The sequence below is a fragment of the Fusarium pseudograminearum genome, chromosome 4, assembly GCF_000303195.2.
Source record: "Fusarium pseudograminearum CS3096 chromosome 4, whole genome shotgun sequence".
Classification (NCBI taxonomy): Eukaryota; Fungi; Ascomycota; class Sordariomycetes; order Hypocreales; family Nectriaceae; genus Fusarium; species Fusarium pseudograminearum.
Genome location: NC_031954.1, coordinates 3,153,619 through 3,179,453, shown reverse-complemented (window position 1 = coordinate 3,179,453; position 25,835 = coordinate 3,153,619). Strand labels below are relative to the sequence as shown.

At 48.3% G+C, this 25,835-nt stretch overlaps 10 protein-coding genes across 10 annotated transcripts, besides 2 other annotated features; 5 read left to right on the top strand and 5 right to left on the bottom strand.

Annotated features, from left to right (window-relative positions):
- Positions 1 to 2,873: 2,873 nt before the first annotated feature.
- Positions 2,874 to 2,933: a repeat region.
- A 407-nt stretch (positions 2,934 to 3,340) lies between these two features.
- Positions 3,341 to 4,372, top strand: FPSE_01080 (uncharacterized protein; the record flags this gene model as incomplete). Its single annotated transcript, XM_009254200.1, has 1 exon — positions 3,341 to 4,372. One exon carries the CDS (start codon positions 3,341 to 3,343, stop codon positions 4,370 to 4,372), a length of 1,032 nt encoding a protein of 343 aa, XP_009252475.1.
- A 50-nt stretch (positions 4,373 to 4,422) lies between these two features.
- FPSE_01081 (uncharacterized protein) lies at positions 4,423 to 6,057 on the bottom strand (the record flags this gene model as incomplete). Its single annotated transcript, XM_009254201.1, has 1 exon — positions 4,423 to 6,057. The coding sequence occupies one exon, from the start codon at positions 6,055 to 6,057 to the stop codon at positions 4,423 to 4,425; it is 1,635 nt and encodes a 544-aa protein (XP_009252476.1).
- Positions 5,855 to 5,889: a microsatellite.
- Positions 6,058 to 8,197: 2,140 nt separating the features above from the next.
- On the top strand, positions 8,198 to 9,930 carry FPSE_01082 (uncharacterized protein; the record flags this gene model as incomplete). The annotated part of the gene is made up of 4 exons (XM_009254202.1): positions 8,198 to 8,242; positions 8,298 to 9,020; positions 9,074 to 9,735; positions 9,786 to 9,930. 4 exons carry the CDS (start codon positions 8,198 to 8,200, stop codon positions 9,928 to 9,930), a joined length of 1,575 nt encoding a protein of 524 aa, XP_009252477.1.
- Positions 9,931 to 10,542: 612 nt separating this feature from the next.
- FPSE_01083 (uncharacterized protein) lies at positions 10,543 to 12,863 on the bottom strand (the record flags this gene model as incomplete). Its single annotated transcript, XM_009254203.1, has 3 exons — positions 10,543 to 12,555; positions 12,607 to 12,694; positions 12,748 to 12,863. 3 exons carry the CDS (start codon positions 12,861 to 12,863, stop codon positions 10,543 to 10,545), a joined length of 2,217 nt encoding a protein of 738 aa, XP_009252478.1.
- A 3,548-nt stretch (positions 12,864 to 16,411) lies between these two features.
- FPSE_01084 (uncharacterized protein) lies at positions 16,412 to 16,927 on the top strand (the record flags this gene model as incomplete). The annotated part of the gene is made up of 3 exons (XM_009254204.1): positions 16,412 to 16,555; positions 16,614 to 16,853; positions 16,910 to 16,927. 3 exons carry the CDS (start codon positions 16,412 to 16,414, stop codon positions 16,925 to 16,927), a joined length of 402 nt encoding a protein of 133 aa, XP_009252479.1.
- A 237-nt stretch (positions 16,928 to 17,164) lies between these two features.
- FPSE_01085 (uncharacterized protein) lies at positions 17,165 to 17,827 on the bottom strand (the record flags this gene model as incomplete). Its single annotated transcript, XM_009254205.1, has 3 exons — positions 17,165 to 17,289; positions 17,351 to 17,663; positions 17,825 to 17,827. The coding sequence occupies 3 exons, from the start codon at positions 17,825 to 17,827 to the stop codon at positions 17,165 to 17,167; spliced, it is 441 nt and encodes a 146-aa protein (XP_009252480.1).
- Positions 17,828 to 18,428: 601 nt separating this feature from the next.
- FPSE_01086 (uncharacterized protein) lies at positions 18,429 to 19,124 on the top strand (the record flags this gene model as incomplete). Its single annotated transcript, XM_009254206.1, has 2 exons — positions 18,429 to 18,561; positions 18,865 to 19,124. The coding sequence occupies 2 exons, from the start codon at positions 18,429 to 18,431 to the stop codon at positions 19,122 to 19,124; spliced, it is 393 nt and encodes a 130-aa protein (XP_009252481.1).
- A 655-nt stretch (positions 19,125 to 19,779) lies between these two features.
- FPSE_01087 (uncharacterized protein) lies at positions 19,780 to 21,720 on the top strand (the record flags this gene model as incomplete). Its single annotated transcript, XM_009254207.1, has 2 exons — positions 19,780 to 21,569; positions 21,627 to 21,720. 2 exons carry the CDS (start codon positions 19,780 to 19,782, stop codon positions 21,718 to 21,720), a joined length of 1,884 nt encoding a protein of 627 aa, XP_009252482.1.
- A 512-nt stretch (positions 21,721 to 22,232) lies between these two features.
- Positions 22,233 to 23,703, bottom strand: FPSE_01088 (uncharacterized protein; the record flags this gene model as incomplete). The annotated part of the gene is made up of 2 exons (XM_009254208.1): positions 22,233 to 23,383; positions 23,436 to 23,703. The coding sequence occupies 2 exons, from the start codon at positions 23,701 to 23,703 to the stop codon at positions 22,233 to 22,235; spliced, it is 1,419 nt and encodes a 472-aa protein (XP_009252483.1).
- An 899-nt stretch (positions 23,704 to 24,602) lies between these two features.
- FPSE_01089 (uncharacterized protein) lies at positions 24,603 to 25,337 on the bottom strand (the record flags this gene model as incomplete). The annotated part of the gene is made up of 4 exons (XM_009254209.1): positions 24,603 to 24,688; positions 24,739 to 25,038; positions 25,095 to 25,212; positions 25,269 to 25,337. 4 exons carry the CDS (start codon positions 25,335 to 25,337, stop codon positions 24,603 to 24,605), a joined length of 573 nt encoding a protein of 190 aa, XP_009252484.1.
- Between the last annotated feature and the right edge of the window lie 498 nt (positions 25,338 to 25,835).

The following is a 25,835-nucleotide window of genomic DNA, read 5'->3' as shown; positions in this document are numbered from 1 at the left end:
CAAATAGATGGATGACGTGAATACTCAAATGAAGTTGAGCATGTCATTTCTAATAAAGACAAAATTACAAAGCAGGCCACAAAAAAAACACCACAGCCGTGCGTTGTCAGGCACGCGAGTTCAAAACGCCACAAAACTACGTCGTCGAACCCAAAGCCACGCGCTCTGGTTTTCCTCGTCTGGAAAGGGATCATCTATCGATCACATATCTCGCCTCAATACCCAGTAATCGCGGACCAAATCCCCCAACTCTAACTGCTACGGACACATTTTGCCATCCAGTCTTGGCTTTGTGGGAATATACGTCACTTTAGGGTATGCATCGATCTTCCAAAACTCCCGATCCAACCGTCTAGTCCATCACTAGAACTTCCGAGGCGATTTTCGTTCAGATCTGTCCCCTCAGTGACGCAAAACCGACTCAAACGTGTGAAACACGGACTCGAATTGGAAAAAGAAATTTCTCTGTTTAATGGGTCAAGAAGCTTGGTGATACATACACATGGTGTTTCCGCAGTTCTGCAAAACTCCGAATAATTAACATCAGCGAGGGCGGCTAGACGATGGATAGAACGGCAATGTCGACCACCCAGCAATTAGTGTCAGTGCGGTATCGGTTCTATTTGTATTAAACTTTTCCAGGCGATTGGCAATGTTGATATGACGCCAAAGGATCTTCTGTCGCATTTCTTGAACGAGCAACAGTGCTTACGAGAGTTATCACACGCGCCCGACACTATTACAGTCATATTCTTCAGCAACCTCGACAGCTCGAATCGAAAGCTTGATTCGATCAGGTCAATTCCAGGGGCCCTTTGGTAGGGTGCTAGTTCCTCACGCTATCCCCCAAACCCATCTCTTGATGCGCTTGCTCTTGGTGTTGACTTCACAGCCAGACAGCGTGTGGGAAGAAAACTGGGCAATAAGGGGTGTCTCGTTTGAACCCACCAGAGAACAACACATCAATTGCATTATTGATCATAAGCGCCTTTGATATATGATGAGGACTGATGATTAAATCAACATCTGAGGATGACTTTGCTTTCGTAAAAGGGTATATACACTTGCTATAGGTTAGGTACCGTACAAACCACAACCAAACTCTGGTTACAGCACATTGATGTCAAAGTAGACTACATAACTTAAAGGCAACAATATTGTTAACAGGTGGAGTACAAGAATATTTCAATCGTCACGAGGTACAGAGTAGTGATCAGTATGCTGGAATGTAGGTAATATCATGGACATTACATAACCTTGATCTGTCAAGCTGTTGTCAAACGCAACAGGTTCCCAACCATGAGCACATTTCTTAAAATCGCCAAGTAAACTGGCTGTATCAAGGCATATAACTCTGTGAGAGATATCCATGATAGCCCATGGCTAAATGCTTATACATACGTTGGGTATAATGACAAAATAGTTCCCTACTCGAACCAGTCTTTCCTTTAGCAATCTAGATGGTGCAACCTTTAGAATGTTTCGTGTCACCACCAGCAGCACTTGACAGCATGGATGATTAGTAGATGCTTTGCAAATAATACTGAACAGAGATACGATCTATATCTGAACATAGTCTCATCTGTCTGTAGTCATAATACCAAATCTGGCCAGTAGTCTTCTCGACTGGTCATTAAACTAGGTGTGTCTATAAGCCTGATATGACCATCGACTGGTATGTCAGAACACCACTTGAAAGAACTGTCAGCACCAAGTAAACAATTATAATCACCGTCAATATCACATATCTATCACAGAATAAAGCAACTCATATACTTGCATGACTCTCCAATACACTCCAACACATCTGCCTCTAGGTTAGCAGACTAGGCGAGTCACGCGACATCAACTAAGTCATGTCATAACTACACAATAGTAAAATATATATAAAAGCTACACTGCTCGTATTTCCTAAAACTAAAACAGTTTCTTGCACCAGCTGCATCACCATCTCATAGTCTATAGAATTATATACTGATTATTTAGGCAACCGGCCATAAGAATAACAATAAGCCCCTATGGTGTAGTGGTTTATCACGCAGCTCTTATATATCCAGGACTATTTGGAGATATGCTGAGGTCGCGAGTTCAATCCTCGCTAGGGGCACCACTTTTTTGTCTTTCCTTGTTTTGGTAGTATGGGGATATTGAAGGGATCTCTGTTTTGTGTTTTTAGATGTAGTTGGTGTTGTGGTTGCGGGTTGGACTGGTAGCCTCTGTGAATGATGCTTCTTCAACTACTGTAGTCTGATAGCATTGTTGAATGATATGGCACTCTTTTTCTTCCTCCCTTTGCTAACATGGTGTTGAAAAGGGCTTTGGAGCGAGTTGTATGTTTAATTGTATCTAGGTAGGCAAGGTTAGTAGTAGTTCGAGGTTTGGTTTGTGGCTCTGATGATCAGACGAGTGACCAGTTCCAATGAACATGCGACAACCAGAGAGAACTCGGTCATGAAAATAGTATTAAATGACATCCGCTTTTGTCTATTCATCTTAACCTTACATCCAAAAAGATTAAAGCAATGCTACCAGATAGGATCCAATTAGTGATATACCATTGACCCAAATCAGAATATTGTAGTGATCCAGTACAACAGAGTCACCGAAGCACTGGCTCTCACCAAGTCCGCTTGCCCTCCGGCGGTTCCTGCCTTAACAACCTTCGATATCTAAGAGCAACCACAGTCTCTTTGCAAAAGTCCTTTCCAAGTTACCATCTCCGAATCTTGTCGGACAGATAGATCATATTGTCGAAAGCTACGACTATAGCCAGAACCTGCTGCTTCATGATATAACACCCGAAGTCCTCAACGCCAGAGACCACCAACCTCATATAGACTTAGTTCACGAAGACGGCTTTGTCTGCTGGTTGGTTAAAACATATTATATATAATTATAAAATAAGTCTAAATGTATTATATTTTTTTTATTAACTATTAACTGAAGCCTAAGCCTTCATAAGTTTCTTTATGTTATTAATAACATAAGGTTATCTGTCTATATAGATCTGAAAACTCTATAAATCATATACTAAGGTTCCTCTCATGACAACTTAGGTTTTCTCATACATATGACAGCTGCTGCCTAGGACAATGAACTCTATCATGAGGGTAAGTCTGAATGTATATAAATAAGTGGCTGGCCCTCTGCTATCTACAAAACTTCACATCGTTCTACAACAATTGTACAACAATCGTCACACGATCATCACATATATCATTCATTACACTGATCTTTACAATCATCAGTGTAACAGCACATTCGCTCCAATCTGTCTCTTAGGCCAGCTATCTCCGCCACTCTAAACTTCGGAGGTCATTTTAATACCACCTAATTGGCAATGTCTCCTGTCAACACCAAAATACTCATACTATCCGATACCCATGCCTTGAGCTTCCAACCAGGGGCGGAGCCTCTTGAGCATTTTGACATGGCCATTCACTGTGGCGATCTCACAAATGACTCAAAGCTTAGAGATTACAAGGCGACGATCCGGCTTCTTGAGCAAATCAACGCTCCTATCAAGGTTGCGATTGCAGGAAACCACGACTTTACCCTTGACGACAGGGTTTACGAGCAGAAGATTGAAGAATCCTGTAAAGCAAGCCAAGAAGATATCAGCGCAGACATCAAAGTTGAATACGGCGAGTACGGAGAAGCTAAACAGCTACTGTTGGATGCGAAGGACCGAGGTATCATCTTCCTACACGAAGAAGGAACACACCGAATTCGACTTGATAACGGCGCACAACTAAAGCTATACGTGAGCCCGTACACGCCTTCGAATGACAACTGCAGTGGCTGGGGCTTCCAGTATGCCGGCGCCCACGACTTTGCTATTGAGGAAGGAACCGACATCGCTATAACGCACGGCCCGCCGCATGGCATCATGGATACGACTTCAAAAAAGGAGCGAATTGGGTGTCCCCAGCTGTTTGCTGCAGTTGCAAGAGCTCAACCAAGAGTTCATTGCTTTGGACATGTCCATGAAAGCTGGGGTGCAAGACAGGTCTCGTGGAGGCCTAATATCTCAGAAAAGCCCCACCATTTCAGTGACATCGATAATAATAAGTCGCATGTTATTGAGAGCCTCTCACGATTGAGGGGCTCAAAGTTCGGCTCTCCTGGTGATAAGAAGGAGAGAGAAGACAAGATAGAGCGCTACAGGTTGCAGCGGTACTGCGAGATTGACAAGCGACCGCAACTTGGAGAAACCATGTTTGTTAACGCCGCGCTTATGGCAGCTGGGAAACTTAGTCAATTCCCTTGGGTTATGAACATTGACTTGGACGGATATGATCAAGGCAACAAAGAGAAACGGAAGCGAAAGGCCTCCGATGTTGGTCTTACAGCACAAAAAGATAGGTACTAAAAAGAAGAAAATTTAAATCGTTGTTCTACCAATACTATTCCACTAATGTTTTAATCCACTCGCAACTTTTGCTTGGTGCGCTTTCGTTTGCCTCCAACTTCTCTTCCTTCTTCCACCTCTAACAAAGCCTCGCGCTTCTTCTCCGACACGAGCTTGAGCGCATCGCGAACCACACGTGTTTCCAGGTTGACGCCCTCTTCTTCCCAAGCCTCCATGTCGCGGCCCACACGCTTCTCGATTGTCAGGGCCAACTCCACGTCGCGCTGTCCCACAAAGCTGACAGCCTCACCCTTGCGGCCCGCACGGGCTGTACGACCAACACGGTGAATGTAGTCGTCGGGGTCACGAGGGAGATCGTAATTGATAACGAGGCTGACTTCAGGGATATCGAGACCTCTGGCAGCGACGTCGGTTGCCACGAGAATACGAGCTGCTGAAGCACGGAAGCGGGCCAGGTTGTCGATTCGTTGCCTTTGGGGCAGTTTGGAGTGTAGAGACGTGACTCTATGTTCCAGCATTCGAAGTAGATGGTGAAGGTAATCGGCAGTCGAAGTTCGGTTGCAGAATAGGATAACAGTCTTATCGACATTGGCCTCGGTGAGTAGGAAGGTATGGAGGTAGTGTTCTTTATGCGTAACAGGAACCTTGATGTACATCTGCTTCAGTGTTGCAGGAATAGCCAGCGTTTGTGTGTCAACCTCGCAAACAAATACTGGCTGCTTGCCCGGCTTGATGGGCATGTCCTTCAAGGCGCGGACCTCAGGGGTAATGGTGGCAGTGAAGAGAAGAGTCTGTCTTTCGGTGGCTGGCGGTAGAACAGACAGGCATTCCTCCACATCAGGAAGCATACTGCCAGGTCCAGTGGCGTTCAAAAGTCGATCAGCCTCATCAAGAACCACATATCGAACTCTCCTCAATCCACAGATTGTGTCCTCTCCCGAAGTGCGAATGTGATCTGCCAGACGTCCTGGAGTTGCAATTATAACATGCGGCCGCTTTCCAATCTCAATTGCCTGTGTTCGCATGTCTGAGCCTCCAGTCACCAAGATGGCCTTGAGACTTTGAGGAGAAGAGATAGCCTTGAACTGCTCAAAGATCTGAAGTGCCAGTTCTCGGGTTGGTGTCAAGACAACAGCAAAGATGGCAGTGGGATCTTCGGACCACTTCTGCAGAATAGGTACGGCGAAAGCCATTGTTTTACCTGAACCCGTTCTACTGCCACCAATGCAGTCTCTTCCTTTCAAGATCTCGGGAATACAGCCCTTCTGAATACCAGTAGGTCTCTTAATAGCCATATTTTCTAGTGATTGGACCAGCCATGGTCGCACATTGAGGGCGGAGAAAGTGGTGTTTGGGTCGGTAGGAGCTTGAATTGTGTTTTTGGGTGCGACTGCAGGCTTTGCTTGAACTTCCTTTTTGTCTCCTGGAACATTTCGCTTAATTCGAGAGGGCGCTGCAATGGTAGACAGCACTCTCTTCAACTCCTCATCATCATCGTCGTCGTCATCGTCATCCTCGGGCTCAACTTTTCCAGCCTTATCCTGGGATATTTCTGCGGTTCTGCGACGCTTTCGAGATGCGCCGCTGTCGAGGTAATCGGACTCGTCGGACGATGAGGCGGCACCGGACAGGATTTCTTCGTCTGATGCCGAAGTCGCATGATCTGATTCAACGGAGGGCTCCATGTTTCGGGGTTTACGAATTGCAGGAGCTGATAAAGTCCGTCCTCATGCAAGCTTGCGCCAATGCGAAGTTCGATTCGATGGGACCTGAAATTTTTGGCGGTGACTGGCGTCGTAAAATCGTGGGACCCTTTGGCCCACTTGGAACCCCACAAGCAGATCTAAACGCGCGCTTACAGCACGAGAGGCACTAAAAAAGCACTAATCACTTGCTACTTATATACGTGGATGATCAAAGGAATGATGCAAAGCCTGAATGCTTTGTGATGCAAATGGCAATGATTCTCTGTGTTTTGCATGTTTCACAGCAAGTATTAATACACACATTTAATGCCGACAATCGGCGTCTGTTTTGCGTTGTCAAGTGTGAGATCGACCATCAAATGCGACAGGGTCTTTGTGGCGAATAGGAAGACATGCCTGGGATGCATTCAGCTGTAACGCTGCAGCAGTTGCGTCTTGGATTCTTACTCGCTGATCGGACATGTCAACATCATTTGTTTTGATGATTGATCGATTCCTGTAACATGTCAGGACACTCCATCCATATGTATGTATTCAGGGGCTTCATGACATGGAGGCGCTTCTGGTTTAACTCCCCAATAGTAGCGAAGCCCCGCTGAGTGCCGTAATCCGATGAGAGTTTTTGAAACCATGATGCAGAAGAGGGCTTGGACAGGTTGACAGGGTCGTCGGCACATGAATGAGACCAAGTAAAACAAACTGCAGAGTACATATCCAAGACATCAAGGATTGGGGGCCAGAGCTCAAAACCTGAAATTCGGTCAATTGTGACGACGAAAATGACGATGCGCGTACCACCACCAAGTCATATATTCAATCTTTGCGTTTATCGGTCTATGGATTTTCTTTCATCTTCTCGTATTGTAAGCTCTTGGCTTTGGGTAGAGGTCCGTCCATGAGTCGAGTCGATCATATTATCCCCACCATCCAGTCTATCCATGCTCATTGATCATTGTTATAGGCGACTAGGGTGATGCGTGTTTGGACTGTTGGTTATCGACCATCGGCAGTACCTCGCACATCGTGAGGACCTCGGGCATAACTAGCAACCATCGCACCGTGCTTTGTGCTTGTATATACCGAACATAACAGCTTATTATCGTACGCGTGTATACAAGAATTTGGCGAGAATCTGAGACAAGACCCAAAACCACCAATCTACGGATAGCCCGTCTCTCAGGGTTAGGCTAGTCTAGACAGTAACAGCTCAAGCTTCATCCCCACTCAAGCCTAGCGCCCAATGCTTACAGGGAAGTTGAACCGCTCAACGCCCCCCGCGCCGCAGACAAAGAGGATGAGCTCAGGTACACTGCAGGGGCCTGAGGGGCATCTTCCACTGAGCTCGAGGGGTCGTAGGTGCCCAAGCGCCCCCGGCTCCAGCTATCCATCAGTTCAGCACAGGCAGTCACCTCAGTCACAAGCCCACTCAAGGGACCCGACCCAATCAATGCATCTACCGTGAACGCCATAACCAGCTTACGCTTCCTCTCTTCTCTCATTTCTTGGTCTCGTCCTCTCATATGCTTACTCTCACGCTCTCCCTCATCTTTTCCCCTTCTCCTGACTCCTCTCGCCTCGGCTTCATTTACTTAACTCGACGACGTGTCGTTGGTTGACACGCTTTTTTGTCATATTGGACCCTGCAACTGCAACACCTTAGCTTCTGTTCTGGGTCTTACTACGGAATACCCAATAAATACTTGCATTTTATATCCACCCGCCTCGAATCGTCCTTTCCCCGCTCTTTTGCGTGGGCTGTTGTTCTCGTGCGCTTGCCTCGCTTTCTTCGACAACGACTTTTGTATTTCAGTCTCGCTTTGATAACTTTCTTGATCAGTTTCAAACGCTCGTTGTGTCTTTTATCCAACTTTCGTCATCATCAAACTCTAAAGTTGCTTGGACGTTTCCCCTGTATCTTTATATTCCATACATCCGACGACGCTGGCCGCTCGACGACTTTGCCGCTACAAACCCGATATCCGAACCGATTGTCTTCAATATTACATATATTGCCTTGGGAGAAGCCTTTGGTCAACCATAAGAACGGCATCTTCTGGCTACGACCCATCTCTCTCATACACGCCATCCATAAGCTGTAGTAACCAGCACAATCCTCAAGATGGCCGACCAACAGTCTCAGGGCAATGACCCAACTCCCCAACCTGTATGCTCCCGTCCACCATACATACAGCTTGAGTTACTTACTTACGAAATCATAGCAACAATCCGCCGCCCCTACTCCGATCTCTCTCCCAACACACAACTCTGGCCCCTCGCCCGTTCCTCTTCTCCGACCTGCCATTCCTGGCGCAAGAAATGGCGGAGCTCGCACACCGAGACTTGGTCTTGCTATTCCCCCATCACCCAATGCCAAACCAGTAGGCAACCAACCAATAGCCGCTCCTTCAAGGCCGCCTCTGCCAACACTGCATCTGGCAACTCCCATGGGCAGCCAAGTAGCTCCCCAAGAACAACTCCCTCGATCTCAGTGCGTCACCCAGGCATCGGCAGGCGGCGGTAGCGAGAGCAGTGCTGCTCACTCAAGGTCTGGCAGCTTCGGTCCCCTGGATGGTCGGGCAAGCAACCCCACTTCTGCAGGATCTCAATACTCAGCTCTATCCTTCGCCTCTCAGTATGGCATTGGTGTATCAAGACCTCAAGGAACCCCAGACCCTGTGTCTGCTGTGGGATCTATGTATTCTGAGAGAAGTGAAGGTGGCGTTTCTATGGAGCGTGACGGAAGCTTGCAGGGATTGGAAGCTTTTGACAAGCTGACTATCGAGAAAGCCAGAACTCTTGATGTCGATGATCTTGATGAAGAGGGTTGGAGAATCGCCAGTCTTGAAAAGAGAATTGTCGAAATCGGAAACCTTGGTGAGGGTGCTGGCGGCGCCGTCACAAGATGTAAGCTCAAGGGTGGCAACACTGTTTTTGCTCTGAAGGTGAGACTGCTTGAGATTTATGCGCAGGCAGTTTGGTTACTAACAATATTTAGGTCATCACTACGAATCCAGATCCTGATGTGAAGAAGCAGATCCTTCGAGAGCTAGGATTCAACAAAGAGTGCGCTTCAGACCACATTTGCAAGTACTATGGTGCATTTGTGGACCCATCTACGGCCACTATCTCTATTGCCATGGAATTCTGTGAAGGTGGCTCACTCGACAGCATTTACAAGGAAGTGAAACGCCTGGGAGGCAGAACCGGAGAGAAAGTGCTGGGTAAAATTGCTGAGGGCGTTCTCGGTGGTTTGACATACCTGCATACCCGACGAATCATTCATCGAGATATCAAGCCTTCCAATATTCTGCTGTGTCGAGACGGTGCCGTCAAGCTTTGCGATTTCGGTGTCTCGGGTGACTTTGGTACCAAGGGCGAGGCCAATACCTTTATCGGCACCAGTTACTACATGGCCCCTGAGCGCATTACAGGCCAGTCGTATACTATCACCTCGGATGTCTGGTCAACCGGAGTTACTCTCCTTGAGGTCGCCCAACATCGATTCCCATTCCCCGCAGATGGCACCGAGATGCAACCACGCGCCAACCTCATCGATCTCCTCACCTACATCGTCAGGCAGGATGTGCCAAAACTGAAGGACGAGCCTGATATGGACGTGTACTGGAGTAACAACTTCAAATACTTTATTGAGTGCTGGTAAGTCATCTGAACCTCAGCTATGTGCTCATTTGCTGATATTATTCAAGCTTGGAAAAGCAACCCAACCGCCGAGCTAGCCCCTGGAAGATGATGGAACACCCATGGATGGTTGAGATGCGCAGCAAGCGCGTTAACATGGTGAAGTATCTTTCTTACGTCTGGGGTTGGGGAGACCAGCCCAAGGACTCTTAGAAGAACTCACGAGTTGCTCAAGCCTCTGACGAGCAGAACTTCATCCCAGCCCAAGAAGGACAGGATGCCGAGGAACCGCAAGACACTCAAAAAGCAGAGATTGCTGAACAAGTAGTTGGGATGTGGGAACAGCTTGGGTTCGTCAATCGAAAACATAGCTCTGAACCGTGACCGCTGTTTCTCATACCACCAACCGAAACGGATAAGACTATACTTTGCGGCAGCAGTTTTACCCACGCTCACGGTGACGCAAACAAAGTTGGGCCTTTGTTGCGAACATCTTTTTACTGCTCATCTCAATATATATCCAGGGTGATGACCTGGGGGGTTCGCAGTCACATGGACTTACGAAGAATGTTCGCGTCACAAGAATATGGAGACACAAGAGCCTACCACGTTAACAAACTTTGGGTATCGGATATTGGTCAAGAATGGGCTGTGCGACAGTGTATTAAAACTTGACAGATTGCGCATAGGATAGATGCCGTGTCTGACCATAAGCGTATCATTTTTATTGTATTTTCCCACTTCAATAGATGGGTATCAAATTTCTTGGCTACATGACTTTCTCTGCATAATTAAATCCCAAAATCAAATGCATGTACTCTAAACTTACTCGGAATCCGCAGGCGGGTCTCCCATCAGCTCACGCAGGGCGACAGTTGCATATGCACTGCGTCCAAGCTGGAACTTGACAATTACTGCGATCTTGCTGGGCTCCTGAACAGCAGGAGTAGCCTCAGAGGTGTTCTCTGAAGGAGCAGTCTCCCCTTCACCGACTTGACCACTGGCATCTGTCATCTCAATCTCGGTGCTGTCCTCAACCTTGGCCTTTTTAGCCGTCGAGTCGGACTCGGCATCGTCTCGGGAGCGCTTTCGGTTGGCTGACTTTGAGGCTTTGATGTTATCCAGATCGGTCGGGTGCATCTGCTCCGTATCGTCGGAGTATGCGCGGACCTCGGCGGAAGGCGCGGCGAGGAAGCGGTTCATTATCTTGCGGTATCGACCGGGCAGACTGAACTCACGACGCATACGGCGCATCTTGTAAGGGTCGAGGTTACCATTCTCATCACGTCCCATAAACTCCTTGTAAAACTCGCCCATGTCGTTCTCAGGGTAGACAACGTCGTAGCCTGGTGTGGGCAGTACGATATCAAAGATGGTGTAGTTGCCGCTGGCTGCTTCCTCGGCTGTAAGTGGGCGAGCGCGAACAGGAGTGTCCTCGTCGTCCTCAACAGGGTTGATGATATCGTCGCCGTCTTGGTCCTGGCCGCTGACGAGGGGCGTGGTCTCCGCCGGCGCAATGATGAGGTCGCCGGGAATGACGTTCTCGCCGTGGAGCTCCCATCGACGGCTGACAGCATGGTTCCAGACGTAGGACTGGTAGGCATGAAGATACATCGAGCGAAGGCCACGGGTAATGTGAACCAGAGACCCGATGAAATCACGTCGAGACTGAGCTCCTTGTCGGTTAAGATGTCTAAAGATACAGTTCTCGGCAGAGAATCGTCGGGGCATGATGTCAATAGCACGCCTGACGTCCTTGTTTGTGAGGAAGAGCATGCAAGCTTGGTTTCGTAGGTATTCGTCTCTCTTGGAAGGCTCTTCAGGGATCTCGCCCGCCTCGGCCTTTTGCGCGATCTCGTCGTCGTAGTGGAGTAGCGATTTGACTGCCTCCTCGTACTTGTCGCCCAGAATAAGTTGGCCAATTTGGTGAGTGCCAACCTCGTGAGTTCCAAATCGCTGGTGACCAAAGTAGTTGATCCAGCCGTGTTCGTTCATGTGGCTCAATGAAGAATCAACATTCTTCTTCAGCTTTTCGACCTGCTGAGCGATAGACTCGTCGCTGTTCTCGCCAACCATCTGACAGCTCTTGATAGCAATGACGAACTCGTTACCGAGAAGCTGACCAAGGTAAACTGGCTTATCCTTGTACTCATAATCACCAGTCGAGACGCCCCAGATTCTACCGTTGATACCGGCAAGGTTTCTGGGTCGCATGTATCGCACCGAGCATCGCTGCACTGTCGAAGCTCTGCGGTCCTTGGTTCCGGCATATCCGATGACTTGGGGCTTGACCTTGAGGAATCGGGAGATCTGGTTGACTGCGTCCATGGTGTCCCGGTTCTCCTTGAAAAGGGTGAAGTGCAGGTATTCACCAGCTGGCTTCTCATCGCGGCCACCACCGCCTCGACCACCACGACGACCGCGCTTCTTGCTGTTGGCTTTTCGGGGAGGAATGAGAGTCGCGATAATGGCGCCGTCATCGCCGGTGTTAGTATCTACGCGCGACTTGAAGATACGTCGAATCTCCTGGTGCACTTGGCCTCGCTTTGCTCTGTCGTCCATGGCCTCTGAAGTAACTGTCTTTCTCCTGTCGTTATCGGGGCCTGAGCCAGCCTTGTATACCCCGATCAGCTCTTGAGCGAAGCGCTGGTCGGTAAGGCCTTCAAGAATGGCAGCGTCCTCGGCTGAAACCTCGTTGACCTGCTCGGGCTGAGCAGCGGGCTTGGTCTCGGCCGTAGTTTCGTTCGAAGGTTGCTTCTCGGCATCCCGCGCAGGCTCTTCGGGGTTGGTCTCTTTAACTTCCGACTCGCCATTGGCCTCCTTCTTCGTCTCTGTCGCCTGCGACATTGTTAGCGCGTCAGAAAATTCGCAAGGAACGACAGCGCTCACTGGTGCCTCTTCACCTGCGATGCCAATTTGCTGAAGGTGCAGAACCGAGCCGTCCTCGCTAATTTCGTTGACCTGGAAGTCTGAGAACCTGTGTCAAGTTAGTTTCCCCCAATTGCCGATAAAGATTGACTAGGCGCATACCTGGTGCGCATCTCACCGGTCCATGATATCGCCAATGGTGTTACGCGCTGGCTAATACCGATGGACCGGGTGTACGAGGTAGTACCGCGCGCTGTGTGGTGATTTTGTTCCGCCATTATGACTATTGCAGCTAGAATTGAGCTGTATATCAATATTGGTGCAAGGTTGCGACAGCTATGTTTGTTTCGTCTCGATAATTGCTTGGCGGGGCAACTTTGCGATCTGTATTTTTTTCTCCGGCAGTATTTTGATAGAGGTTGATTGAGGAAGGCGGTGACGAGCTACACTGGTAACCTGGTGTAATGTGGCACCTCAAATGGCAGGCGGTCAAAAATGGATTGATAGACCGATCATATACTTCTTATCATTTGTTTAAATTTCCAGCGCGGGCATTACAAAGTTTTTAACTGATCGTCTATCCGTATATTGGAACAAGGTTTGAAGTCTCTTATTTCCATCTCGTATAGGCTTGGTCACGTTATTATAAGCGCGAATCTTAAGTTCCCAGCCTGCATTACCTATGTGTAGGTAGGCTGTACCTGTCTCTCCATTGATGAGAACTACCTACGCTTGATCCAGTCCCAGAGTCATTTGATAGTAAAGGCAATCATTATTAGTAAATGTTGTTATTGAAAAGAGTTCAAACTATAGCTCAGTATGCAGATACCTAGGTACCTATCTTAGTAGACTGACACAAGGATAAGATGTGGTAGTAGCTCGAGTTCGACTAGTGGAACATGGGGAAAAAGTGCCGAATGTCAGTCAGTCCAAACAGACTGTATAAGAATGAAATCAGCTGAATGTCTCTTTGAGACATTCTTGAGGCTGCTGAGGGTCCATTTAATAGGTAGTTCATGTGGCATAATGGGCCCCTGGCAGATACGGGCCTTTTCATGCATTACATATAATTGCCGCGCAAAGAGCGGTCATTTTATCAATCGATCAATCAAGCAAGTAATCACATCTTGACACTAATAAACCATGTCTCCTCCTCAACATTCAAAAGCCGGACGGACAGACCCCCTCTCTTGTGCGAGTCACCCCAAGACTGAGAAAGTTGCCCGCATGACAAGTTTACTTTTAGAATTTATACTTGCACTCAGATTGATACCTTACCTTGGTTAACTTGACGTTAGTAGGCAGATTCTGCCCGACTGGTCGGTTAATAACTCGCCCATTCATCCATTCAGTCACTTGCAAGGGTTGTTTTTGTTGTGCACGCACTTACGCACACGAGACGTGATCCGGATCCAACCGCCCCTCCTCTCACGCTCTCTTTTCTCTCCAATTTTCATCTTTTCTCATCACTTGCTTAGTTAACGAGCAGAGCAAAGTAAGACCATCTTGAACCTACCTTTGGTTATCAGCCTGGATGTTTTTGTTTCGTCTTTCCTCGTGAGGAAAACCGAAAAAAGTCTTTACCCAAGTCGCCTCCCAGTCGCTTCTTGTCCCTGCGGTTGACTGCATCGGGCCCGCAATTGATATGTCAATCATGAGCTGTAAAGACAAATGTCGGAAAAGACTCTGTTATTGCCATACGTCTCTCTGCGCTGCTTCGGCCTGAACTTGGAAGGACAACAAGATCGTCTGTTGCCATAACGCAAGTGCAACTCGTACTTTGATCGAGTAACCCGGGCCAGGAGCAATCCACTGAACCTCTTGTACCAAAATGTCAGTAATGGACGGCAAATCCGCAGCGACGCCAAATCGCAATAGCTACAGCCAGGTAAGGAACGACAACCAAATGTTGATTTCCTATGAGCTCGTATCAATCGTCATGTACAATTAGCTACTGGCCTCGCCTTGTATTGTTCTTCATTACATTGTCTTAATAGACATACCTGAAAGGATCTCTGCATCTCGTTCCTCACTCTGCAGCACTGTCTATACTTTACTTTACTCTACTACAAAAAAGCTGATAGCAAAGTCCACAGACGTCATTGGCTGCCCGCCTTGACCGTGAGCGTCGACGCTGGAGCTCAATCAATGATCAGGCTGACTTCATGTCGTCCTCCAAAAACAAAGGCAAAGGCAAAGGTGAGCATCTCACGTTACCTACTTTGGGCATAGTTTGGAGACGCAGACCAACTTACAACTCATAGCCCCCGCTGTCAGTCCTGAACAAAAATCTCAGTCTCAATCGCAGCCCGGGCCTTCTACATACAGGAAGCCGCTACCCCCTAGAACAGGATACGATGCAGATGTGCTCCGTGAGATGTGCGACACTGTCCGCACCAGTCTGCATGAGGGACGCCCTGAACCTCGGTGGGAAGAGGTCATGGGATTCCTGAAAGCAGTGTTGAGGGACGAGGGTGACGGCAGCGGTAGTCATGCCATAGAGATCGAGACTATCCGGAACACGCACCTGGACAAACTCATATCGGATATAATAAATCCGAGATACCGACATCCCAGGGTGCCCACGAGATTTGCAGCAGATATCCAGCTGGTGGAACGATTAGAGCGCAAATGGATCGAGCGGTTTCGAGGTCCCTACTTTCACATTGAGGAGCATCGCTACCGCGAATTGTCCCAGAAGGGCCGACTCAGAGATGTGACGCCGAACCTTGATGCCAAAGATCCTGAGGACCGCTGGCAAGCCAATAATGGCGAGACACTTTCAGAGATGGAGGGAAATCTGGAGATCGAACCTGGGCAGTAAGGCACTCCAGCCTAAACAAACTGAGCTGTTACTAATATCGAGGTATAGCTGGTGGCTCAATTTGGCTTGCGCACATCGGGATGGTATCGTTGATAGCAACCGCGAGAAACCCACCAAAGGGAAATACGGAGTTGCCGCTCTGCCGTTACTAACTGGGCAAGAGGATATTGATTACGATGACGGAGCTATACGGTATGTCAGGCAAGGGAGGATTGCCGACATACACGTTTCGCTCATATCCCAAGTGGGTGCCACATTTCGCATCTTGCGCGGATATCATCTCAGAAGCCCCTTTGCACCAAAAGCTGGTATACGTTACGATGGTTTGTGAGTTTGTCAGGCACCCATCTCATAGCTGTCACTCTCTAACAGACAACAGATACACAATACGCCGATATAGTCAATGGTTTAACGAAGTCAGTGACCGGCACCATATGATGTTAACTCTGGAAAGAGTGAGCGACCAGCGCCCAATAGAGGACATCCTTAATATACCCCGTCCATCTGAGATAGACGACTGGAACCTCTACCAGAAATACGAGAGCGAGTTAGTCAAACAAAAGAAGGGAGCCAAAGCCTTTCTGGATTAGAAATTGAAAAGGGCGCGGGAGAATGTTGATCGGGAGGAATACCAGCGGTCCAACGACTTTCGCAACTCGTTGGTGTATAAGTTCAAGAAAGAAGGGCTTCTTTGATATGGCCATGGGAGCATGATAGAGCAGCTTCGCTGCACAGTCGCAAGTCTCGATACTGGAATTAATATTACAAACACTAAAGATTTAAGAGTTTTCAATTATTTCCAAGTCTGCCAGTGAAGTCTTGTCGACGTTTAACAAAACCAACAATCACGAACTGAGGAGGGCATGGCCACATTAGGAAGTCTTCAAGGGTTCATGTCATGGCGGGGCATGACTTCACCCCGCCACCAAAGCTACCTCAGGTCTGTACTGGCGACAGCTTTAGGCTCTTCTTGCTCTTACACGACAACCTCAGGTAGAAAAGATGGGCAAAAACGACAAAAAGGGTGCAGACAACGGCGGAAAGGCCAAGGGAGGAGACAAGGGCAAAGATGCCAAAGATGCCAAAGACTCCGGCTCTGGCGGCAAAGCAAAAGGTGCTCAGAACATCAATGTCCGTCACATTTTGGTGAGTTGACTACAGGTCTCACTGTATCATTACACTGCTGACGAGCTTGAATCAAAAGTGCGAGAAGCATGCCAAGAAGGAGGAGGCTCTGGCAAAACTAAACGATGGTGTCAAATTCGACGAAGTGGCGCGAGAGTATTCTGAGGACAAGGCCAGACAAGGTGGTTCATTAGGTTGGAAGACCAAGGGTAGTCTGGATCCCAAGTTTGAGGAGGTGGCTTTCGCTCTTGAAACAAGCACGACCAACAGCCCCAAGTTCGTCGAGGTCAAGACTGGGTTTGGATATCACATCATCATGGTAAGTTTTACCCATGCCCAACATGTCTTGGCATGTCATTTAACAACGAAACGCAGGTGGAAGGACGCAAGTAGACAGTACAGGCGGAAGCCGTGAACCCATCAATCACAAGAGATACACATGAAGCAATTTGAATATCGGATGATGCCCAATTTTTTTTTTAATTCCTCTCAATGGCCATGAGACGTAAGGCCTTAAACCTGTTTTAGATGCCAGTCGAATTGGCTAGAGTACAGCACGTATGTGTCAAGCGGTCATGAAACCAAGTCCGCACCTCTAATCATCCTCACATCCAACGCCAGTTCAGACATTTACTGCTCGGTCTGGAAGTAGTTCAGGAGGATAGATCGCTCCTGAGACTCCTCACCCCAGTCCTTAACAACGACGCAAGAGCAGTTGACGACCTTGCGAGCGTTACCCTCACGGTCGAGAACGCCTGTTGAAACATGTTAGCACTTCTATATTCTGCTAGGTGCAGTATGGATTGTAAAACGTACAGAGACCGGCCCACTCGCCGAGCTGCTTGCCGTCAGGGATCTGGATGAGAGGGATGTTGTGCTCGTTGCAGAGAGCGACAACAAGCTTCTTGTAGGCCTCCTCCTCACAGTTCTCGTTCAGGACACACATGTGAGCCTGGCGACGGTCAAGAGCCTTGGAAGCCTCACGGAGACCACGGGCAAGACCATCGTGCATGAGAGAGAGCTTCAGGACACCCTTGAGAGCATCGAGAATGGACATCTGGCCCTTGGGGGCATCGCCGGAAACCTCGACAACGTCGGCGACCTCGGGGGTGTTGTCTTCTACGTCCGACTATAGTGAGAAACAAACATTAGCCAACATGTCGACTTTTTGGGTAATTATTTTCTTGCTGCTCTTCCCCCCACTGACGTCGCAAATTGGTTCTCCAAGTCGCATATGCGGCCTGGGCAGAGCAATTGGCGAGCAGAGGCGGTCCGATGTCAAAAACTCACCATCTTGAATATTTTTTTCTCGTCGGGCGATCCTCGAAGATTTCTATGTGTTTCAAGGAAAAGTTGGAAGGGGGTTGAGTCGTGATCTGGAAATGTCTTCGTTTAGTTTGACTGGGATTTGCCGAAATCTAAACGAAGTGCGCAGACCCTTAGGGCAAGTGCACGGACCCATTTTTCACACAGTTCCTTCCCCATCCGAGGTACCGGTTTTTTTTTCTCTTGGTGATTTCGAGTTGCCGTTCCTTTACAGTCTTCATCAACCGACCAAGTCAATTTTTCGAGGTATGTATGACTTACGCTTGCAGCGAGTCGAATCAAAAAAAAGGATGATGCCTTTCACCATGGCAAAGGGTGGCAATCAAGGATATCGTCGTCGACCGTGAAGAAGGAGACCGATCTTTTCAACAATGGCCGGAAATATCTATCACAAACTGGCGACTGTATCCTCGATACGCTTCTCTTCAGCACTGGGCGGCAGAACCCTCGCGATCGATCGTTGAGGGCACTCTCCTCGCTCAAAGGCCCTCGAAAGGCTAACATGGACTTTTGTCAGATACCTCATTTCCCCGTCCCGACTTGAGAATCTCCTCAAAACACCGCAAAAATGGTCCGCACTTCAGTTCTCCACGATGCGCTTAACGCCATGAACAACGCCGAGAAGGCTGGCAAGCGTCAGGTCATGATCCGACCTTCTTCCAAGGTCATCATCAAGTTCCTCACTGTCATGCAGCGACACGGTATGTGACACGAACTACACGCATCTTTCCCTTCCGAATCCGTGTCAAGTCTCCACTATTCGACATGGCAAAAATGGTCGACGGTCCTACTTCACCATGATCCAACCACCATATGCCGTCGAATAGTCTCCCATCTTCATCATTCGGCATGATAACTAGGGCTACCGTCGATACTGCCCCACGACTCAGCCCCTATAAATTGCCGATAGATTCAAACTCGGAGACTTACACGTTTTTCGGAATCCTTCTCATGATGTCTAACGTTTAATCTCACGAAACATGCCTAACATAACATTCACGTAGGTTACATTGGAGAGTTCGAGGAGATTGATGACCACCGATCCGGCAAGATCGTTGTTCAGCTCAACGGCCGCCTCAACAAGGTCGGAGTCATCTCTCCCCGCTACAACGTCCGTCTCGCCGATCTCGAGAAGTGGGTTGTCAAGCTGCTCCCTGCTCGTCAGTTCGGCTACGTCATGCTCACCACCTCTGCCGGTATCATGGACCACGAGGAGGCCCGTCGCAAGCACGTCTCCGGCAAGATCATTGGCTTCTTCTACTAAAAAGGGACGGGAAACCAATCAAAAAGTGATTTGAAAAGAAACAGGCACTCTCGGCGTTAAGGGAGGATGATGATGACTAGGACCGATGCGATTACATAGCCCGCTTGTCGCATACGCGAGCATACCAATTGAACCTTGACGAGATGCTCAAATTTATTTTCCATATGCAGTCGTGTGATGTTGAATGCTTGTATTTGATATCTGTCTGAATCGAAGTTGCACAACAGCCCTTGTAGTACAAACTTGTCGGCAAATGGCATTGTCGTCTATCTTTATGAAAACTGACTATCAATAATAACCCACTATGTGTCTGCAAATAATCCTTCATCAACAATGTAATATCATGGCTGTTGGGATGTCCAAGCTTGAATTAGTACTGAGAGATTCAAGTCGTTGTGCCAACAAGGTACTAACGCAGCGCCGTTGTTTTCTTCATCGGAAGCAGCCAATTAGAACGCAGTAGCCAAGACTACTACCTCAGGCGTCTCATATCAATATTCAACTTCGTCTTGAGACATGACATTGAATTATGACTTTATGACACCTGGGCCTTCTTATTGATTCTGTTTTTACTAGAAAGATCGAAACTTGCAGTCGGTATTTCTTTGTTGCGTCGACTTGTACTTTGTGTTTGGTATAGAAGCCATACATAAACATGATTTCCCTACTATCATTTCGCGCCTCTCAACGGCGTCAACTCTTATCCGTTGCAGCCCTCACGTTATTCTTCTTCTGTGCTTATACTCTCCTCAGAATACCACCGGAGCAGGCAAGAGAGTATCAAATAAAAACGCCGGCATCCTCGGAACCTTTATCGTCACCAGAGCCAGCATCACAAGAGAGACAACTCGTTATAGGAAGCTCGCAGCCAAGACAGGTTCCCACTCCAGAAGTCCATCCTATTAGTTACCTCGCGAGCAATGCTCAACAAGATCTCGAGCAGATAAAGGCTCGGCAGTCCAAGACGCTCGATGAAGCGGTCAAGGAGTATCGGCGACGATATGGGATGCCACCACCACCTCATTTCGACAAGTGGTTTCAGTTTGCAAAGGACAGCAATGTCAAACTAATTGATGAGTTTGACACGATATATGACCTGATCACACCCTTCTGGGGACTAAAGCCTAGAACCATCCGATCTCGAGCCAGGGAGGCATTGGGATTTGACAACGGGTTGATTGGAGTATCTATTCGAGACCACAGGATCACATACATCCAAAACGGTGTCGAGTGGCAGCAAAATGCCACCAAGGGAATGATGAGCAAGTTTCTCAAATATCTCCCCGATATGGACCTTGCATTCAACTTTCATGATGAATCCCGTGTGATTCTCTCCCATGAAGACTTGGCAAGATTGGTAAAGACAGCCAAAGAGAAGAACATGCCTGTCGCTTTTTCAAAATCACAACCTGCCAATGATTTCACTCAAACAAATGAGGAGCTGCATGATGGTAAGTCGTTCGAGGAGACGACTCTGACACGATTCAACTCTTTTGCCCACCAATCCACCTGGGCCCATTCGCGCTTGTCCTGTCCGCCAGATACGCCAGCTCGATGTCTCGAAGAGGACGAGACGGTTGATCATCGAAGTAGATATGGCATGAGCGATCTCGGATTCATCTACAACACCACTGCCATGTCCGATATCTGTCTGTCACCCAGCCTCAAGTCCAACTTTGGTTTCTTTGGTGGCCCAAACACATACAGGATTGTACAAGACCTTTTCCCTATCTTCTCACAATCCAAGATCTCGTCTTACAGCGATCTTGTATATCCGTCACCCTGGGACTGGGCTGGTATGGTGGAATACGACGAGGAAATGGATATGGAATGGGCCAAGAAGAAGAGCAAGTTATACTGGCGCGGTTCAACGACAGGAGGGTATAGCCGCAATGGTCGCTGGCGACGCCAACATCGCCAACGTCTTGTTCAAAAGCTCAATGCGCGGGATCAAGCTCAGATTCTTATGAAGCAGGATAAACCGTCTTGGGGATCCAGCGAAGTTCCTCGAGGTGATTACAGCGACATGGTCGACGTCCACTTCTCCCACATCGGTCAATGTGACCCAGGCGACTGCGAGGCGCAACGGGCATTCTTCAATGTCACCGAGGCTGTAGATCAGCAAGATGCCTGGTCCTACAAATACCTCCTCGACATGGATGGCAATGCATTTTCAGGACGTTTCACTGCCTTTTTGCGTAGTCGCAGTTTGACATTCAAGCTCGCCGTGTTTCGCGAGTGGCACACTGAGTGGCTCAAGCCATGGGCTCATTACGTGCCCCTAAGTATTCAAGGAGATGACTGGCTCGAGTCAGTTCGTTTCTTTGAGAACGAAGAAGCTGGCCGTCAAGAGGGCGAGCGCATTGCTGCTGCCAGTCGAGAGTGGGCGAACCAGGCTGTTCGTCAAGTCGACATGGAAGCGTGGTTCTTCCGCTTGATGCTAGAGTAAGATTTCCATATGTCGTTTTGGTGTGCCATCGAATGATTACTGACATGATGCAGATATGCTCGAGTTATAGATGACAAGAGAGAAATCATTGGTTACGACCGCAGCAGCGCAAACGCCAAGCTACCAAAAGACAAGGTCGTGGAATGAATGAATTGAACTTGATTGAACGACACATATATGGAATATGAGCGGTAGAGCGAAGGGTAGCATATTTTAACCCATGGCATGTATGGCGTTACGGTTGATTGCATCAAGATACCAGCATTATATATACGAGGGTCTCAAGATAGAGCGAACATAATGTTTGGAACATCAACTTTTTTTACTACGCCTGAAATCTATAATTAATAAGTTATGCGCCGCAATCCTTGATTTCGCCCAATACATGCTGCATTCTCTGTCCTCGTCACGGCCGGGTCTCAGAGCATATGCCGCCACGTTCCCCTAAGAAACATTTGTGGTTAATCCGGTGAAAGGCACGACTCCTTGATGTTGCCGTTGGCTTCTTGTTCGATGATTACCCATTCATCTTCTCCTGGTAAAAGGCACGACTCCTTCATGCTGCACTTGGCTCTTCGTTTGATGATTACCTGGTCGTCATCTTCCGGAATAAGGCATGACTCCTTGATGTTGCCGTTGGCTTCTTGTTCGATGATTGCCTAGTCGTCATCTTCACCCTCCGCATCGCGCTCCTCAGAAATCGATCTTGAGCGACGGGCCGCTGGGCTGCTACCCCGGTGGTCAACATCCTCTTCGCCTTCGGCATCCTGGCCCTCGTGGTGCTCCTCTTCTTCCTCAGCAGGTCCTCCACCAAGAGGGTGATCATGATGAGCTTTTATCATCTCACGAACCTCCTCAGTAGGATCCTCCACAGTGATATCGAGCTGATCGATAACCTGCTCCTCCTCGGCGATGCCAATATTTCGTGCGATATTCTTTGTTCGTTGAGGTCGAACGGTAGACTTCTGCTGAACAGGATAATAGTACACAGCCTTCTGGTTGGGGTAGAATGTGTCTTCATTGTACGATAGGATGATTTCTTCGTCATACTTGGTCGCAGCTTCGAACTCGACCTCCTGAGCGGTCTCATAACCTCGAAGTCGTCGAAACTGAAAGCAGCCACCAGCATCTGATTGATGAGTATAGAGCTCATCGTCGTTGTGATCAGCATCCTCGACATCGAATTTGCGACGGAAGCGCTCCCCAGCAGTAGCTGAAGCTGCCAGGTAGTATTCGTAGTTCATTGTATTCTGAGGCTTGGGAATGTTGTCGGGATCTTGCTCATGAGCTGCCACGGCGGCCTCGTACGCCTCTTCTTCATCCGGTGTTCGGTCGATGGGCTTGAACAAACCGCTCAGAAGACGTCTGTCGTACTGCTTTGCGCTGACCACAGGGGCTTGGTGGAATTTTATTGTGACGTATGCGCCAGTGTCTGGGAAAGCATCGAGATCGGGAATAAGAGGCGAAACGTCGACCACCTTGAGATTTTTCTTGCTGGGATGTTTGGCGCGTTTGGGATCGTTGAATTCTTGCTCTGCGATTTCGAAACCCTTGTCGATCTTGCGCTTGATGGCGTGAGGAGAATCGGCAGCAGGTTCCGGAACACGTTTGATCCTGTTGATTTTCTTGAGCATGGCGTTAGGCATGCCTCCATCCTTGCGCTTCGAGCTGCCTGAAGAGATGTATTCTGTTCGGCGAAGGAAAGAAACGTTGGCCTCGGCGGCCTTGAGCTTTCCGAGAGCGGCGATGGGCCTTAGGAGCGGTCGATCATGAGGGTGAAGAGCGGAGGGATGAGCAGGAGCTTGAATGGCTGAAATAGAGTTAGCATCATCAATTTTCGATACGAAAAAAGGCCAACTCACATCGTTCATCGCCATCGAAAACACCGGGCATGCCCACCAAGTCCAGGGGCATTCCAAGCTCAGCATCAGCTTCAATGTTCAGTGGCTGCTCCCTCGCAAGACGCGAGGCAAAGCCTGGTGTCGTGTACTGTCCACTCGCAAGACCAGTGTTGGGGATATCGAGCAGCTTTGGGGGATGTGGTGGCGGAGGGAGCGCATTTGAGTATCGGATTCGAGCGATGAAGTCCTGGTGAACCATGCGCTCGCCGGGACGAGATGTTGAAGACATGATTATAAGATTGAATTGGCGATGACCGCCTGGTTAACGATTGGTGTAAGTTCTGTCGTCGCGATGTGTTAAAAAAAAACAAGGGATCGCGATTCGTTGTTGATTCTGGGTTGTAAGTTGAATGAAGAAGCTTAGACGCGAGCGCGGCTGAGGTTCGAGGTGCGGAAATCTAGGAATCGGCGCGAGGCTACCGGCGATCTGGAGGCATACGAGACGAAATTAGTAAGTCAGTTTATGCTATTTAGGCTCTGCTCTTAGTTTATTTATTTTTGTAGCCTAAAGCTTAGAGGCCAATTTTTCTGCTACCCACCAGCCGCCTTGTCTAAGCTCCGCGCCGTTTTGTGTGTATAAGAATCGCAAACGTTGAAACAACGTATTAGAAATGTCGTCCTAGACTAAATTAGTATTGATGTCACGAATCTGTTCAATGCGTGTAATGAGTATTTTTAACCGGTTCCTAAGCAGTGTTCTTGTCAAACTTGTATTCCAATAGTAACTGAATCTCACTACTAACCTTGTAACACCACAGTTCATCGCCACAAGTACACTAAACAAATCCATGTGACATCAATTGCAAGGCGGTTTTAATCATTTCAATTGTCATTTTCATTAAATGCCTCGTCTTCACTATTTTTCATGAACCCAAGCCCAGTCAAATCTATAGCTAGGGCGCGTTCGTTCAAACTACCCATATCCGTTATCGCCGAACCCCATTTGAATTTGCGTTATAGCCCATCAATCCTGCCTCATGATTGTAATACACGCCTCAGAACACACATCGTATTATAGTGCAGCTTGATAAAGCTGGCCTTCGTGGTAATACAGGACACACGGGTATCTCGCGGGTCGAGCCACCTGTCGTGCTGGAGAAGAAAATTATCCTGGAAAGCTCTGGTTGTTTACGAACTGTTCTTGGCGTAGTTCTTCTTGCCAACAGTGAAAGGGACGTAGCGGTACTTGATCATGTGCTGGATTTGCTTGCGCACTATAAAGGGTCAGCTTTGTGATTAGACGTCTTGTACAGGTTCAACTTACTGGTCAAGAAGAAAAGGATGAACCAGTACATAACCAGGACGGGCCAGAAAACTGGCACGTTGAAAACCTCGAACCAACTGCAGGTGAAGCCGATGACAATGGCTCGGGTGGCCCAGTACCAGAACTTAAACTCAGGAAGTCGGCGGATAAAGGGCTTGAACTCCTCATCGGACTTGGTAGGCAGGGTGCCTACAGAGCCATCCTCCATATCATTGTCGGCCTCTTCGTTGGAGGGGTCGAATTTGGGCTGCAGGAAAGCAAGGAACAAGTTCAGAAGGTAGATACCGAGCGCATAAGCAACTAACATTGGTCAAAATGGCTGTCATGCGAAAGCAGGAACTAAGAATCAAACATACCGATATACCAGCCCTGCGCAACCAAGATTCGCAAGAAGAAAAGCACGAGACAGACAACTGTGCCGACCCATCTGTAGAGAACGAAAGGGGTTGACTGGTCCAGTAAAGCTTGGTATTTCTATTTCCATCGTTAGAAAAGTCGCAGGATACGATGACCGATGTTTAAAGACGTACTCGCTGGATCCTCGAGGTGTGGACACTGACAGCCTCGAAGGGAGTCTGCTCAGGCTCTGGCGCATTCATCTTGAATAGTGTGTATGATTCGCGGCTGTCGATCGAGGTAGGTCGTTTCTCTTGATGGAGATTGTCGCACTTAGATATTGAAGAGTGTCGATTCTGATGGTGCGTGGTAGACAGAAACCAAGGTTTAGCCAAATTGAGTTGATGCGAAAGAAAAGGATGGCGAAATCACGATTGTAGAGATAACCAGGCTTCGAACTTTTGTTGGAAATAGAGATACAGCCACGTAACGGAAGGCAGCTAAACAACCGGCCCTTTACCGGACAAAGGAGAACCGTTGACAGGCTAGACAGGCACCACAGGCAGGTTGTTTGGTGGCCTCCCTTGTTAGTCTTCAATCTTATTGGTGATTAAAGCCAGATTGCTTAGGTCCTGGCAGGCCCTGACTCCTGGAGAGAGCCCCCCTTGGACCCCACATATCGATGAGGCGCAGTTCGCTCGAGGTTTATTTCACCCCTGTCCAGTTCATGTGGGCAATCTACAGTGAGCTTTAATCGAATC